The 16568-nt window shown below is 30.6% G+C and overlaps 2 protein-coding genes across 2 annotated transcripts; both read left to right on the top strand.

Moving 5' to 3' along the window:
* The first annotated feature begins 5871 nt into the window (after positions 1-5871).
* LOC135958348 (actin maturation protease) lies at positions 5872-9208 on the top strand. The gene is made up of 3 exons (XM_065509254.1): positions 5872-6801; positions 8522-8618; positions 8697-9208. Exons 1-3 carry the CDS (start codon positions 6209-6211, stop codon positions 8916-8918), a joined length of 912 nt encoding a protein of 303 aa, XP_065365326.1. The 5' UTR covers positions 5872-6208; the 3' UTR covers positions 8919-9208.
* LSm3 (U6 snRNA-associated Sm-like protein LSm3) lies at positions 7072-8438 on the top strand. The gene is made up of 3 exons (XM_065509245.1): positions 7072-7227; positions 7285-7395; positions 8191-8438. Exons 1-3 carry the CDS (start codon positions 7207-7209, stop codon positions 8365-8367), a joined length of 309 nt encoding a protein of 102 aa, XP_065365317.1. The 5' UTR covers positions 7072-7206; the 3' UTR covers positions 8368-8438.
* Positions 9209-16568: the final 7360 nt, after the last annotated feature.

Here is a 16568-nt window from a genome sequence, read left to right as displayed (position 1 = left end):
TAAAAAAAAAGTTTTGGAAATTAACCCTGTATCTCCTTTGGTTCAAAATGACCCAATACTGTATTATAGCCAAAATTAGAGAAAAATGCAAATTTTTCAGTTTTTGAAAAAATGTTGCTACTAAATAAATACTTTTGCAATTGAATGCAACAGAATCGAAATATGTACGTAATTATCGTTGTAATGAAATATAAATGACAAAATTTGATTATAAAATGTTAAAGTTATTACAAATTCGCCAGACCATTACCGTGTTTCAGGCCAATTGAACAAAAAATTTAGAAAAAAAATTTAGATATTTCGAGAAAAATTAAAATAAAAGCTCATTTTTACTTAAAATATGTCCATATTTACTTGTATATAAGTTTTTGTCTTCGTAGGATACCGTTAACCTATTCGCAGGTATGGCCAAAAAAAATAATTTTTTTTACGGCTGTTTCAAAACTCCATTTTCAAATTTTTAAAAATTTTGTTAAACAAATTTCAGATTTTTTCGATCATCACATTGGGGTTTATTGAGATCAAAATAGGGAATAAAAATATGAAAAAATTATGTCAATACCTCTTACAGTTTTTCCGTACCTGCTATTGAAATTTTGCGTTTTTCAAGAAAAACTAATTTTTTGTCCATATTTAGGCGAATGAGTCCAATTTCCTTACTGTTATAAATTTTAAGTAAAACCTATTCATAATATTATAGTCCTTGTAATTTTAAATATGTTCTGAAAGTTTTACTGAAATCGGAAAACGATAACCTTTGAATCGTGAAGGTCAAAGGTAAAATTTTTCAATATTTGGAATTTCTAATGAAAAGATAGCGAAATGTTACATATTTTTGGGCCGATTTTCATGAAACTTGAGGAAAATATATATTGGGGTCTAGCATTTACAACAACAGTGCAAAAATGAATTTTAACCTTTAAGAGCACTTGGGGTCAAAATGGTTGTGTTTTTCTTGATTTTAAAAGTTGAGAATAATTTGGACCCCAAGTGCTGCCAAGGGTTAATTTCCATTTTTGTGCTGTTATTTTAAATTCTGGACTTTATGTTATATTTTCCTCAAGTTTCATGAAAATCGGCCCAAAAATATGTAACATTTCGCTATCTTTTCATTAGAAATTCCAAATATTGAAAAATTTGACCTTTGACCTTCACGATTCAAAGGTAATCGTTTTCCGATTTTAGTAAAACTTTCAGAACATATTTAAAATTATAAGGACTATAATATTATGAATAGGTTTTACTTAAAATTTATAACAGTAAGGAAATTGGACTCATTCGCCTAAATATGGACAAAAAATTAGTTTTTCTTGAAAAACGCAAAATTTCAATCGCAGGTACGGAAAAACTGTAAGAGGTATTGACATAATTTTTTCATATTTTTATTCCCTATTTTGATCTCAATAAACCCCAATGTGATGATCGAAAAAATCTGAAATTTGTTTAACAAAATTTTTAAAAATTTGAAAATGGAGTTTTGAAACAGCTGTTAAAAAAAAATTATTTTTTTTGGCCATACCTGCGAATAGGTTAACGGTATCCTACGAAGACAAAAACTTATATACAAGTAAATATGGACATATTTTAAGTAAAAATGAGCTTTTATTTTAATTTTTCTCGAAATATATTAATTTTTTTTCCTAAATTTTTTGTTCAAGTGGCCTGAAACACGTTAATGGTCTGGCGAATTTGTAATAACTTTAACATTTTTTAACCAAATTTTGTCACTTATATCTCATTACAACGATAATTACGTACACATTTCGATTCTTTTGCATTCAATTGCAAAAGTATTTATTTAGTAGCAAAATTTTTAAAATATCTGAAAAATTTGCATTTTTTCCGAATTTTGGCGATAATACAGTTTTTGAGTCATTTTGACACAAAGGAGATGCAGGGTTAACTTCCAAAAAAAATTTTTTTATGTAATATTCATTAATATAAATAAATCTATACATTTCTAGAAAACAATGCAGAAATTTAACGAGTTTCACCTATTTATCCCATATAAATAGTATAATTTTGCATATATCTGAACTTTGACCTCGATGCGCGTCCAGAAATCGTTGCCCGATTTGGCTCAAATTTTCAGCACTTAACATTTAGGCCTAGTGTCACAATATTCCACCCGGCACTCTTTGAAATCTAAAAAAAAAAAATCGGCTGTCACTCTAATGTATATATTCCACCCGTAAACAGCATTGGGACTAGTTATCATCCCAGCATAGCACACCTTTTGCAAGGAGATAACAGAATAATACTTGGTGATTTCAATGCTCACCACGAGAGTTGGTACTCCCAGCTACCAAACGATCCACGCGGTATTTCATTATCAGACCAGATAGACGACTCGGACTTCGCTGCAATTAACGAAGACCTCTCTACGAGAATAACTGCTCGATGTTCAAGCTCCCCAGACATTTCCATCGTCTGCATGTCGCTTCTTGCCCATACCACCTGGCAAGCCCAAACGGCATTAAACTCCGATCACATCCCTATCTTGATCACAGTAGAGAAGTCTAGCGACTTTGTGGAGCCAGATAAGCGCACGTTCGTTAACTACAACAAAGCTGACTGGCACAGCTTTACGAACTACATAGACGATACACTACGTCACTTGCCGCCCCCCACATGTGCCAGAAGGGGTGAAGCAATCTTTAGAAAGATAGTCCTTCAGGCGGTAAGGCGCTTTATCCCCGCAGGAAGAATACCGAATATTAGACCAAATTTTCCATCACAGGCAGCACGATTGGCTCAAGAACGCGATCTCCTGCGTGCTAGCAATCCAGCTAATGAGCAAATTGAGCAGTTGACGGCTGAAATTGACTTTATCGTCGACGAACATCGCCGCAACAAATGGTTGGACCACCTGAATCATTGCTCAACAGACTCTAAATCGCTATGGTCTACTATCAAAAGTCTATCTGGAAACAATAATCGAAATCAAAACCTCGCTGCTATTGCGTTTAATAACTTGCAACATACAGATGCCAAGAAATGCGCAACACAATTCTGCAGGCAATTTATAGAACACCCCGCCACGCAGAGCCGGACCAAAAGGACTATAGTTCGGAGAACTAAGAATCTTACTCGAGATCCTCAGCCACGCTCCTTCACCTCCCGTCAGTCGAGTCGAGTTCATTATCTCCAAATCGAAACCTTCTAAAGCTCTAGGTCCGGATGGTATCTCAATGATAATGCTAAAGAAGCTCGGTAAAGTAGGTCTGGAATATCTCACCCACCTTCTGAATCTCTCGATTCACCATTTGGTGATTCCAGATATCTGGAAAGTGGCTCGAGTTATCCCAATTCTAAAACCGGAAAAATCAGCTACCCTAGGAGAATCATACCGCCCCATCTCCTTATTGTCACCAATAGCAAAGATTTTAGAATCCCTACTATTACCCACCCTGAAAGAGCATTTCCCGCTCGCCACACATCAACTTGGATTCAGGGAAGCGCATAGCACAACAACGGCTCTAACTCAGATAACCTCCCAGATCGCCAATGGCCTCAATCAGCAACGACCGTGTCAACGTACCATCGTCGCCGCACTGGATTTATCCAAGGCATTCGATACGGTCGATCACTCGATACTGATTAATGACATCGTGAACTCCACACTCCCAAATGATGTCAAACGCTGGATAGCCAACTATCTATGTGGAAGACATGCGTTTGTCGAGTTCAGAGGCCAGAAATCAAAATACCGCAAGATAAAGATGGGCGTGCCACAAGGAGGAGTACTATCACCGATGCTCTTCAACATATATCTTGCCAAGCTACCTGAACCCCCCCCCCCCAAATGTCTCTATGGTGTCGTATGCAGATGATTGCACTATAATTTCATCAGGTGTCAACATCGACGACATAAGTGCCAAAATCACCCGATACCTGGCCACCATAACAGACTTTTTTCAGGAACGCAAACTCAGGTTATCTGCTCCGAAATCCTCGGTGTCCCTTTTCACCTCTTGGACTAAAGAAGTAAGGACGGCGCTCAACATCTCAGTCGAAGGTCGAACTATCCCCACGGTTCAAAACCCGAAAATTTTAGGGGTAGTCTTCGACAGCCTCCTTCACTTTTCAAGGCACGCAACCTACATCAACCAAAAGGTTAAAAATAGGAACAAGGTCCTTAAAGCTCTAGCTGGCACCTCTTGGGGCATGAACAAAGAGACGATTGTAGCGACATACAAGGCAATTGGTCGCTCTCTTCTCAACTATGCTGCCCCAGTATGGACCTCTTTCCTCAGTGACACCCAATGGCGAGGTTTACAAACGGCCCAAAATAATGCTCTCCGGATCGCAACCGGTTGTGTCAAGATGACGAATGTGGATCATCTACATGAGGAGACCAGGTTACTGTCGGTCAGACAACATAATGTGTTGTTGACTAGACAGTTCCTGTTGGCATGACATCTGCCGAGTCACCCCAACCATCAGATTCTGATGCAGGATCCTCTTCCCCGACACATCCGGATGGACTTTCGACACTTTCGCAGCGACATCCAAGACGTCATACCATCGGACGTCGACAGATTGTCTATTGCAAGTGCTCGGAAATTGTTGCATCAAACGGCGGTTACTGAAGCCATTAATGGCTACACATGCAACAGAGTCCTAAATGAACACCCCCCTGCGATATCGGATTGTGAGAGACAATTACCAAGGCATACAAGAACTATATTAGCACAATTAAGAGCCGGTTGGTGCAGTTTCCTCAACTGCTACCGAGAACGTATCGTTCCTGGCACTTTAAACCGTTGCCCCGCCTGTCATCAAAGTCCTCACGATACAATACATTTATTTAATTGTCCCACCAGGTCTACACATTTGCGCCCCATAGACCTGTGGTTAAGACCAACTGAGGTGGCGCAGTTTCTCCAGCTCCCACTTCCACCTACTGACATCAACACAAATAATTAAAATATTCACTCTTATAATTTCAGGAAAGAACAATCGGGTACAGTCGAACTGTTACAACAACAACAACTGCACTACCAGTGTATACTTGTACATTATAAAGTGTGTGTGTATTTCTGCGAATTTATAAACGTGTATAAAAATACTGAGTGACTATTAAACTGTTGTTGTTGTACATTTTAAATAAATAAAGAGTTGTTACAATTTTAAACTACTAAACTGCTTTTATTTGCAATCAAAAGTACCCGCTTTATTTTAAGGAAATAAACCACTATATTTAAAAGGTAAAATCGTAACAATATAAATAAAATATAGCCGTTATAGATTGTAAGCTGTAAAATTCATGAAATGTAGAACGAAAACGTAATGCATATTATAAAATTAATAAACAATTGAACTGGACTTTTTATTTTAAAGTTATGGCAAATAGTAAATAGAAAATTTCGTTGTGGATAATTCTGAGAAAATTTTTTTTGATTTTGGAATACATTTGTTGTTTTTAAAATCTTTACTTTCTTTGAAATTGGAAAAAATGTTATAACGCGAGATTTTCCAATATGTTTTGACAGATACTGTAGATACAATGGGTTAATAAATTTTACTATCATGCTCTATAACTCCTAAACTGAGGGCGGATAAAATATCGTTTAACGTTTTTATTGTTCTAATTAAGGAATCAGCAACAAAAATACTGAAATATAACCTTTTTTGATTTATGCCATTAATTATAAGCAATTTTAGATCTTTTTTTATTATTTGGGAAAAAGCTTGTTTTACATTCTCTCTTTTTCTGCATTAAATTTTTTTAAGTGTATTATGTAAACTTTATAAATGCATATGACAACTTTTTGCCTTTCATATGGCAACACCAAACATCTGTAACAAACATATGTTTTATATGTCAAATTGGAAAAAAAAGAAGGAAGGAAAAACAAACAAACACACTTTTGTTTATTTTTGAAAATCTAAATTGTGCGTAGGTCGCGAAAATGCAATAGAAACAAATATTCTCACGATTTGAACTAGAATCTAAAGAAAATTTCTAGAGAGAATAAGCATACCAAGATGACACCAACAACAAATTGATGCGTGCGAATACAATGCGGACACAACGAATACAAGAAGAATAAAACGAATGTTGTCATTGGCAGTGAAGAAAATTGTGTGAACGGGTGACTCTTAACCAAATGAAACATAAATTTGTGTAAGAAATTATTAATAATAATCAAAAAAAGCTGTGATAAATTACATAACATCGAAACGATAAATTTAGTGATAACACATGTCGAACTCCCTGCCCGCTGCACCAACGCCCCCACCACCATCACCAACATTTATGAAATGTGAAAATAAAGCGATTTCAATGGCAGTAATAAATAAAAAACCTTTTTTAGAAGAATGTTTATGGGCTTTAGAATATCCAGAATTGCAAAAGGCCTGTTTTTTGGCCAGAATTTGTGCCGACAGACCACCTGTGAAATGTGAATTCTATAATATTGCCAGTATATTACAGGTGGGACCCACATGTGGCCTAACAGCTTTAAGTATGTTACTGGGTGGTATACCACCGGCCGATCAACTCTTGCAGGAAGCCCAACAAAAACATTTTACGAATAATGGAGAAATGTTTAGTGCCAATAATTTATACGAATTAATTTGTGATAATATACCCATGATCAACAATAACAACAACAATGATAACAACAACTTTAGCCAACCAAACACTATAAATGCCAATGGCACGGAGGCAAAGAATCCACAGAAGAATAAAACAACTAAACACAACAATGTGATCGAATGCCAAATGCATCAAGGTCGTTTAAATTGTGCCAAGGTCAGAGAGAGTCTACAGCAGGGAGCATGTATATTTGTGCCGTATCCTTTTTTAAACTAAAGACCGTAACAGACAGTAAACAATTGTGATTATTAGTAAATGAATTAACTAAAAAAAAGTACGTAAATATTTAAAAATCTAGTAGTATGTAGTTATTTTTAAATTTTAGTTTCAAGTACATATACATACTTAAAAAAGTATGGCCTCTTTTCTAGCCGAGACAAAAACCTTTTGGTTTTTTTAACTCGTGTTGCCAGATTCAAGTCAATGTGTTTTGTTTATAAACGTTTGACAGTTCTTATTGTGAGGTTATGTCGGTTTTATTTGTTTCTAAACAATTTACTAAACGAACTGCGCTTTTATTTGCAAATTTTTAATTTTTTCGTCAGTTCTTTTTCCAAATAACTTTAATAATTTATCTTAATTTAAACTTTGTTTCAAATAAAATGACGACAGAAGAAGAACAAGTAAGTTGAGCATAATTAATATATAATATTGGTGGTGTAATACATTTTGTTTTGTAGACGCAAGTTGTTCTGCCGGTAAAGGAGCCCTTGGATTTAATACGTCTCAGTTTGGATGAGAAAGTTTACGTTAAAATGCGTAATGAACGGGAATTGAGAGGACGTCTACATGTAAGTAAAAGATGTACTACTGTTTTTTACATTTATATGTATATTTTTTTTTAATATTAAATAAAGTAGGAATAATAGCAATTGTCTTAATTAAATTCATCATTATTCTTCTTATATTTCTTTAAATAACAAGTTCTGTACATTGCCAAAATAAAAATATTGGAATAATTTTTCTTAAATGTTTTTATATCATTTAAAAGGGCGTGAATTACAATAGATACCTATATATTTTATGAAAATTCTTTTCATGTCTACACTTTTGAAGTTCTAGGTATCTATACCAACAAAAACAATTAGCAAAAATAGGCCTATAGAAAAAAAAATGTTTTAATAGACGGCCTTTGGACGGTAGATGGATTTAATCCTTCGGTCTATATCAAAAAGTGGCTTCGCATAATAATTGCTCTTAATGAAGGCGTTTTCACCTTCAACACTGGCAATTAAACAACTTTTTTGCTGTATAACTTCTAATTCAAAAAAAGCGGGAAAATCAATTTACAGCATTAGTCTTAGAATCTTATACATTATTAATGAAGACAACATTTAAAAAAAGGATAGTATATTTAAGCCAAATATTGTTTATAAAAAAAAATATATTCATTTGGCAATGTCAAGCACTTAACACTGGGGAATATTCCTCGCATATGCTTTAAGATAAATTGACATAGGTATACCTCCAAATGAGAATAGGATTGTTTAAAATGGTTACAACTGCGCCTAAAATTGTTCCAGCTCGATTAAATAAAATACATAAAACAATCAATTGAAACCATAACTTTTTTAAATTTATTGTAGGCATTTGATCAACATTTAAATATGGTTTTGGGTGATGCAGAGGAAACAGTTACGACTGTTGAAATAGATGAAGAAACATACGAAGAAGTATATAAAACTACCAAGCGAACCATACCCATGTTATTTGTACGAGGCGATGGAGTTATTTTGGTGTCACCACCCATGCGTGTTGGTTAGATCTTTTGTAACAAATTGAATTTTAAATTAATTTAAGTGAATAAAGATGAAATGAAAATAAACTGAAGAAATATGTTTTTATTAAGAAAACTATATTAAACAAATACCAATATGATATCCTTAACTTGAGCTTAATTTAAATCAAATAATTTAGTTATGATCCGGATTTCAATCACTCACCTTGTTTAAAACTTGGCCATAAAGCCCACTGGTCATTGATTATTGGCTTCTTAATAACCGATAAAAATGAGGTTAGTATGAATAGAAATATTTTTTTTTAAGTATTTTATATAAAATATGTATGTATACAATTTTACATTTTATTTCAGTTTTTCGTGTTGGCTCGCCATGGAAAAGCCAAAAATCTTGCCGTTTGGTCTTTGCAATCGTTAAGCGATAGTAATTCGAATTTACTAGAATTTGCTCAACCTAAAGGTTATCCGGATTGTGATTTTCTCTTGCCACCTGGAGGTATAGGAGGTGATTTAGGTTTAAGAGAACGTGCCATTATTGTCAAAGGATTGCCGCATGAAATTATATCAATATCTTGATAAACGATAAATTGAACTTACAACGATTTATTTTAGATTAAACCAGCCATTACATATTTACATACATATATTATGTGTTTATTTTGCCTTTTCATTTATAATTGTTAGCCATATATACAGCAAAGTACTTACAGATACATATATTTATATTTACAATGATTTTATATTTTAATTGTATGTTGAAGTTTTTATTATTTATTATATAATGGATATGGGTATACTATTTGAACTTAATGTGTTTTTATTATTATGAATTAAATAAATCATTCTTATTTATCTGTGAAATGAAATTAGTTTTCTTTAAAAATTGGAATATATTCAGCCCAATTATGAATAAAAATTCCGCGGGAGTTTTTTCCCTTCTCTAATTTTTCTTATACAATTTCAATGAGAAAAAACTCCCGCGGAATTTTTTATTCCTAATTGGTCTGATTGTTTCTTATACAGACCTAGAAATTTGAATGTTATGTCTGGATTTATTGGATTTGTGTACTTTAATGTAATAAAAACAGTTGAAGTTTAAACAAATATGAACTACCAGAAACTCGTACCAATTCTGTGTTAGTGAAATTGGCTTAGCCTGAGAAAGTGTGAGTCACACAAAAATTGCAGTATGAAAAATAAAAATCGTTTTGATTCTATGATTGATCGTTCATCAATGGAATCAATTTATTTTTGGCATGATTTTTTTAAAAGTTGTTTAAGGTTGAATAATTTCGGTCTGACTTGAAGATTAATAAAGTTTACAAAAATTAAAAATATAGTATTATACTAGCTGTCCCGGCAAACGTTGTTTTGCCATAGCACACACAAAGTTTGAAGACTCCCACTATAATAGTACTCCACATATGCAATAATAAATTTTTACTTTGTATGGGAGGTGCCATGCCCATTGTTCCTATATAGGTCAATTGTGAATCTAAACCATCCAGGGTCCCACTCAAACACACACAACAAATTTCATTGAAATCGGACCAGCCGTTAAGGAGGAGTTTAGTTACTAACACACATACAGAAGAATTATATATATGTATAAAGAAGATTACAGTTTAAATTCTCTATATTTCAAATATTTGTTTGGAATAAATTTTCAGACATTATGGAATCCAGTAAAAATCTCTGGAGTCTCATTAAAATCCGCTAACAGAATAGCGACCCTATAATTCTGAAAGGGCATGTGGAATAGATCATTTTTGTAGAATAAACTTATAGTCCAACTGGTCTGATTTTTTTTTAAAGTGCGCCAAAGATTAAATTGTTTGTTCGAAGGTAGCATTATACTAACTGAAAAAAATGTTGTAAGTTAATATCTGAGAGAATTCTTATTGTCAGAGTTATATTGTGGAAGATCTTAACCCTCTATCTCCTCTCTTTAGGGGTCAATTTGACCCTTCTTTCGAGAAAATTAAAAAAAGTCCTTTCTAAAAGGACATGGTTCGCAACTTACAAATTTAAAAAATCTAATTTTAAAATATAAAATAACTCGAATTAAAAATTCCTAGTTGCTTTCGTTTATGTCGGAAGATAATTAGTGTACATATTTTATTTTTCTAATGTCTTCTATTTATTTGAAATATTTAGTTAAAATTAAGAATGCAGTTAAAAATGTATGACTAAAATTGTCGGTCATTTCAGTTCGTACGTTTGTATCATTTTAGTTCATTGTGCAAAAATGTAACTAAGTAAGCGAAACGATTTGAACTAGTTCATTTAGCTCAATCAAGTGAATCATTCCATTGAACTAGTTCGTTCATGACCAAGTCTAGTATTGACCTAATTTGTTTGGGTTTTATTCTCGTTTATGGGTCTTATTCATAATAAATGTTTAAATTTATCAAAGGTTTACAAAACTAATTTTGTATGGAAATTTCGTTTTATAAACTTTTTATAAATTTAAAATTTGATTATGAATATTGGGGTATATCATGAATAAAATCCTAAAATAATATTCTTAATTTTTGGGAATTTAACAAAATGTTAAAAAGTTTTAAATAGAAATAAATTTGTATCGGAGCTTTCATGAATCTTGGCAAGGTGTAAATAATCTTAAGGTAGGGTCACACATGGCAATTATTTGACGATAATAACCTGGGACACATAATGTTCGTTGGTATTTTTAATAACTCGGAAATTTTAAAACCATTTTTATTTAAGATCATGAAAATCATTATAGTCCGACTAAAGTATTTTTTTTTTCAAAACCGAATCTATTATTCAGCCAAATCTCCAACAAACCGAAACATTTAAATTTTAATCTATGGATAGATTTTAAGATTTTCAGTATCTTAAAAAAATCAAATAATTTGTGGTGTTTACTCACTTTTGAGGCTTTATGTATATCAAATATGTCCAAAAATGAGACGAACATATACAAATGTAAATCAATATTATGTGAGATTTTTAAATATTTTAATTTAAGTTATATTTCCGATCATATTGTAGTACATTTGTATAATGTTATATTTATTGAGTTTTAATGATAGAGTTTGAAAACATTTTCAATTAGATAGAAATAGAAAATATTTTACTTAGAGAAAAAAAAGGCATTAAATTGTATTTCTACTAAATTCCCACTTAAATAATAAAACACTTTATTTTACCATTTAGGGTTTTAAGTCTTTTAAATATTTTTTTTATATTTTATTGATTTTTAGTAAATATTTATATTAAAAATTCTTTTCACACTACATAATAGCAAGCAGAAATATGTATGTATGTATATTTTCAATAATTATAATATTGAAATTATTACAATATAATAATGTTTTCTTTTATACACATATGTAGATTTTAAACGCTTTTATTAAATTTTCATTGAAACAAACAATTAGAACTCACATATGATTTGAGTATGTGTTATGTATTTAATGATAAATAATAATAACTATTATTTATGTATGTAAGTATGTATGTATATGTATATTATAAATGTATATAAGTTTTAAATATGTATAAATAAACTATATAATATGTATATGGAACGAGGAATGCAGGAGATGGGATAAGGAGTTTTTGGGGGAAAAAATCTTTGCCTAATAATTATAATTATTTTGAATATCTCTTTTAATGTACACACAACTACAGGATATATGTATATTACTTCTTTTTTTTAATAATCTATCATTATAAACATAAATATAAAGATATTTGCTTTTTTATAAATTTCCAAATTTACCATTAAAATCACAACAATAAGAGTTAAGATATCCATATGGATTTTATATTATAAATATGTATGCAGTATAAATTTGTTTTAAATGTAATTCAAAGGCTTCGATTCAATATGAAATATGGAAGTTTAAAATAATTTTTTCTTTGTTGGTTTTGTATTTAATGAATTGCTTTTGAATGGATTTATATTTAAGTATTTTGTATTGATCTAATTATCGCACTATTAACAAATGACAAAAGAACTTAGATGTGGTATCGATTAAACAAAAAATAGGATTTAGAAATTTAAATTTTTATTAGAACATATCATGAATTTCACCAAAGAACACAAGTTTTTAACAATGGGTCTTCGAATTTTGACCACGGATTAGTGGACATGTACTCTCACTAGAGTGTCCAAAAAACCGTCAAATTTAAAAAAATCGGTTTCCGGTTTAACCGAAAAAGTGTGTTTTTGAAAAAACCGGTTTCGATTATTGTCTTTTAAAAAAACCGGTTAAGCGGTTTCGGGTTTTGTCTTCAAAAAACCAGGTTAACCGGTTCATATTAAATTTTTATTTAATGGAAATTTAGCATTTTTGAATTCTTTATGCAATTATTTTATATCTTTTACGAAATGTTGTCAAATTCTACAATTTTCTATAAAATAAATCAATATTTTTAAAAATGGTTTAAAAGTTTTTCATAAATATGTTTGAATGAGCTTTAAAAAATATATTTCATTAAAACCGCTTAACCGTATTACAAAAATCGGTTTGTCAAAAAAACGAAAAGTTAAAAAAACCGAAACCGCTGGAGTTTACAAAGATGAAAAAACCGGTTGAGCGGTTTTCGGGTTTGGATACTCTAGCTCTCACATATACAGTAAATAGTTATTATTGATTATCTGGAGAACAGTAAAAGACTCTAAACTTGGCATAAGTTATATTGTTACCATTGTACATAGATAAAATGAATATGGGTTGGACCAGAACAGTGGGACCATACAAAGTAAATTTTTATTATCGAATATCTGAACAACTATAATAGTGAGATGTTCAAAGCATTGCGTGAATTATTTTGTTACCATTGTACGTAAATATGTAGGTGGAATCAAAATGTGCTGGATCGGAACAAGTGGTATGGTCCTTCCAACGGAACAATGAGCATGACACCAATCACCCAAATCTAATATTTATAATCAAATATTTGAACAACTATTATTGGGATAATCTTAAAACTTCATATAAATACAACTGGACACCTGCAATATCGGCGCTCATATGACTAACTTCAATATCTAATAATAATTCCATATGAGGATAATAGCACTTAGAATTATGCCAAATACTCAAACAACCCGCAGGTGTCTTTGTATATAAAAACTACTAAAAATTTTCGATGTTGTATTTAATTTTTTATAAAATCGTTTAACAGGTTTTTTTTATTTTACCGGTAGTAAACTGATCAAAAATATTGGAAAATTCTGAATGTAAAAAAATCAAAAATAAATTCACACAATTTGTTAATGAGCATTTAATTTTAGTTTAATCATTTTGGTCACATTCTTTAAAAACAAATAAATCGTTTGAGCATTCTGAAAATGTTTTAGATAAAGCTTTGCAGATTATATTTTGCATCCAATTCCAAATTAACTTTAGTTTTATTAACAAATCATGATTTTATGATAGAAAATAATTTCAATCTATATATTTTAGAAACAGTTAAATATTTTTTTTAAATGTATGTACGTATACTTATTGCGATAAAATTTCAAAATTTCTATGTCTATTGATGGGAGGATTAATTTATTTTATTAATAGTTTAGTTATTAAATTGTTTATTCTTTGTATTGTTTAAAACATGTTGCTTATTCAAGTTTAACTTTATTAATGCAAAATTTAATTCATATGTGTGTATATGTATGTATAAATGTCATATGAAAATTAACAAAAAAAAAAACAATAAAACAAGACACTAAATAGTTTAGTCAAATTGAAATTTAATTTAGTTTTCTTTAATTTGTTTTCAAACAACATTATACATTTTAAAGTACAGTATAGTTTTCTTTTAAATTTTGTTTGTCAATATGTCTAGATTTTGTTTTAATTAAACTTTAGTATGGATAATAATAATAGTAGTAGAAGTAGTAATAGTTAGTTGTAAGTAAACTATTTCAGCAACAAATCCAACAATACAATAAATACATTGATTTTTAATATTGATTACATATATTGTATTTTTTTTTCTGAAATTCATTTAATTTTATTTTAGCATAATTTGATAATATGTATAGTTTTTATTTTATGTAAGAATGATACGTTTCAATTGGGTTTACTTTAGCGTTTATAGGAAGTAGTATTTCTTTGTCTATAATTTAAGGTTTTCCATGTGTATTTAAATATAGATTAATTTGTTTTGTGTATATGGGATACGTTTTATATATTATTTGCTAATTATAATTGCTCTCAGTTATGTATTTATCTATGCAAAAAGGATATTAAGTTTCAACATACATTATGTACATGATGTGAGTGTTCGTTCTCTCATTTATATAAATAATTTCGAATTTTTTTTTTCAAAAAAATGGGAAATTACACTTTGATTTTTATACAATTTTAAAAAACAAAAACAAGAAAAAAAATCAAAATATAAGTTGTATTTTTTTTGTGGAATTTTGTTCAAGTTTTTGTTGTGTAAAAATGTAAAACAATCAGAGTGTAATTTTCCATTTTTTTGAAATGAATAACCTTAATATTAAAAAAAAATTATGCATAAATAAAAATTAATCTTAGAAAAAATATACAGGTAACTCATTGTATTATACTATTCGTTGTTGATTTTCACAACTATCAACAAAAATTGGATGGATTAACCTGTTCATTATAAATGTCTTCCTAACACAACTAATTAAAATAGTCGGGTTGATCATTGGAGTAATTTTTTCCTGATAAACTGATTCTTGAAGAAATAAGAATAACCTATTGTTAGTAGCGAAAACAATTGAAGTTCAATTTTGTAAAAAGAACTGATGAGAAAATGAAGTCCTCGCAGACTTCTCACAATTTCCGGTTAAAGAATTGTATTGTAGTTTGACAAATACAGAAATTTACTTCAAAGAGTGTTTGAGAAGCGATTGATGTCTTTCGAAAGACAACATATAATACCTACATATTTGGTAATTCAGAGGTATACATTAAAATAATGAACAAGGCAAAACAAATTGAGAAAGTCTTAAGATTAGCATGTTCTGAGTCTGTTATATACATAAATATAAAAATTGATGTAAAAGATAATACGCTTCCCAGCAGTTCTAGGAGACTGTCCCGAACTAGTGATTTTACCTATCCTTTAAAGATACAACTAGTTACATAACTAGCTATGTTACTAGTTATTTTAACACGTGGATATCCTAAGCTGACCCCCTGCTTTTGGATTACAATGAGACTGTCTGATAGCTGGTCCAAAGTAATCAACCCATTGGATTCACATAGGAGTTACATAGCAGTTACCATACTAGCTACGTAAGTGTTCACTTGATCAGCTACATAATTAGTAATTTCAACATGTACGGGTGCTAATTGGCCTCAAATAGTCATAAACAGTCCAATAACCGATAAACAAACCATCCTCCGACAACTCTCCAATATAATACTTCTGGTGGGTAAAATAACAACTTTTTCAGGTTTCTTAGATAGACTAAAGTGACAATTGACTTCACGGTAGGTTACATGGGATATCAGTATACTTAAGCAAACACAAAATAAACTGTATGAGATTATATCAACAGAATTTGTATAAAACCAGTTTGTACGAATTATTCTCAAAAAATTGCAGTACAAAATAAAAGTTTAAAGTGATTACACTCTAGATTACTTAGAGACACTCAAGTGCGATGTATAATGTAACCAATTGACATCTCTCTGCACTACAAAGAGCACATACGTGTCAAATGACCCAAAATATATAAATTGGAGTGGTCAGACATTAATGACAATTACTGTATATAAGGGATACATTGACTACTTGCTTAACTACTGGTTTGAGTGTTGAATCACGGCAGAACAATACAGGATGACAATTATTTGCATTTCTTTATCCTAAGCAGATTATGAGGATAACCATTTGCAGTTACAGCAAAAAAAACATTTGTGGCATCGAAATTTACATCATAGCTTGTCATTTCTAAAGAAGGCATAACGTACCTAAGTATAGTCGATGGCCAATTCATTCATATTGCACATTTTAAAAACACGGTAATAATATCCAAAGATTTCAAGTTTAATTGGTGTAGTAGAAACTTTAACCCTATGAAATTCCAGACAAATATGAAAAATTCTTTAATAACCAATAATATTACAAACTATTTAATGAATTTTAATAACTTTTCAATAAACATTTTAAATTGAGTAAAAACTGTAAAGGTAGAAAAAATGCACAAATCTTTGAAACTTAAATAAATATGTATTTAATTAAATTATAAAAAAAAACTAAAGAAAA

Source organism: Calliphora vicina, chromosome 1 (assembly GCF_958450345.1).
Source record: "Calliphora vicina chromosome 1, idCalVici1.1, whole genome shotgun sequence".
Classification (NCBI taxonomy): domain Eukaryota; kingdom Metazoa; phylum Arthropoda; class Insecta; order Diptera; family Calliphoridae; genus Calliphora; species Calliphora vicina.
This window is presented reverse-complemented; position numbering and strand designations above follow the sequence as displayed.

Excerpts from the sequence above, each read along its gene's own strand:
- LOC135958348 (XM_065509254.1), top strand. The coding sequence starts at position 6,209 with ATGTCGAACTCCCTGCCCGCTGCACCAACGCCCCCACCACCATCACCA. Across the intron at positions 6,802-8,521 it reads GGAGCATGTATATTTGTGCC|TTATGATCCGGATTTCAATC; the intron begins GTATCCTTTTTT and ends CAAATAATTTAG. Across the intron at positions 8,619-8,696 it reads TAATAACCGATAAAAATGAG|TTTTTCGTGTTGGCTCGCCA; the intron begins GTTAGTATGAAT and ends ATTTTATTTCAG.
- LSm3 (XM_065509245.1), top strand. The coding sequence starts at position 7,207 with ATGACGACAGAAGAAGAACAA. Across the intron at positions 7,228-7,284 it reads TGACGACAGAAGAAGAACAA|ACGCAAGTTGTTCTGCCGGT; the intron begins GTAAGTTGAGCA and ends TTTGTTTTGTAG. Across the intron at positions 7,396-8,190 it reads AATTGAGAGGACGTCTACAT|GCATTTGATCAACATTTAAA; the intron begins GTAAGTAAAAGA and ends AATTTATTGTAG.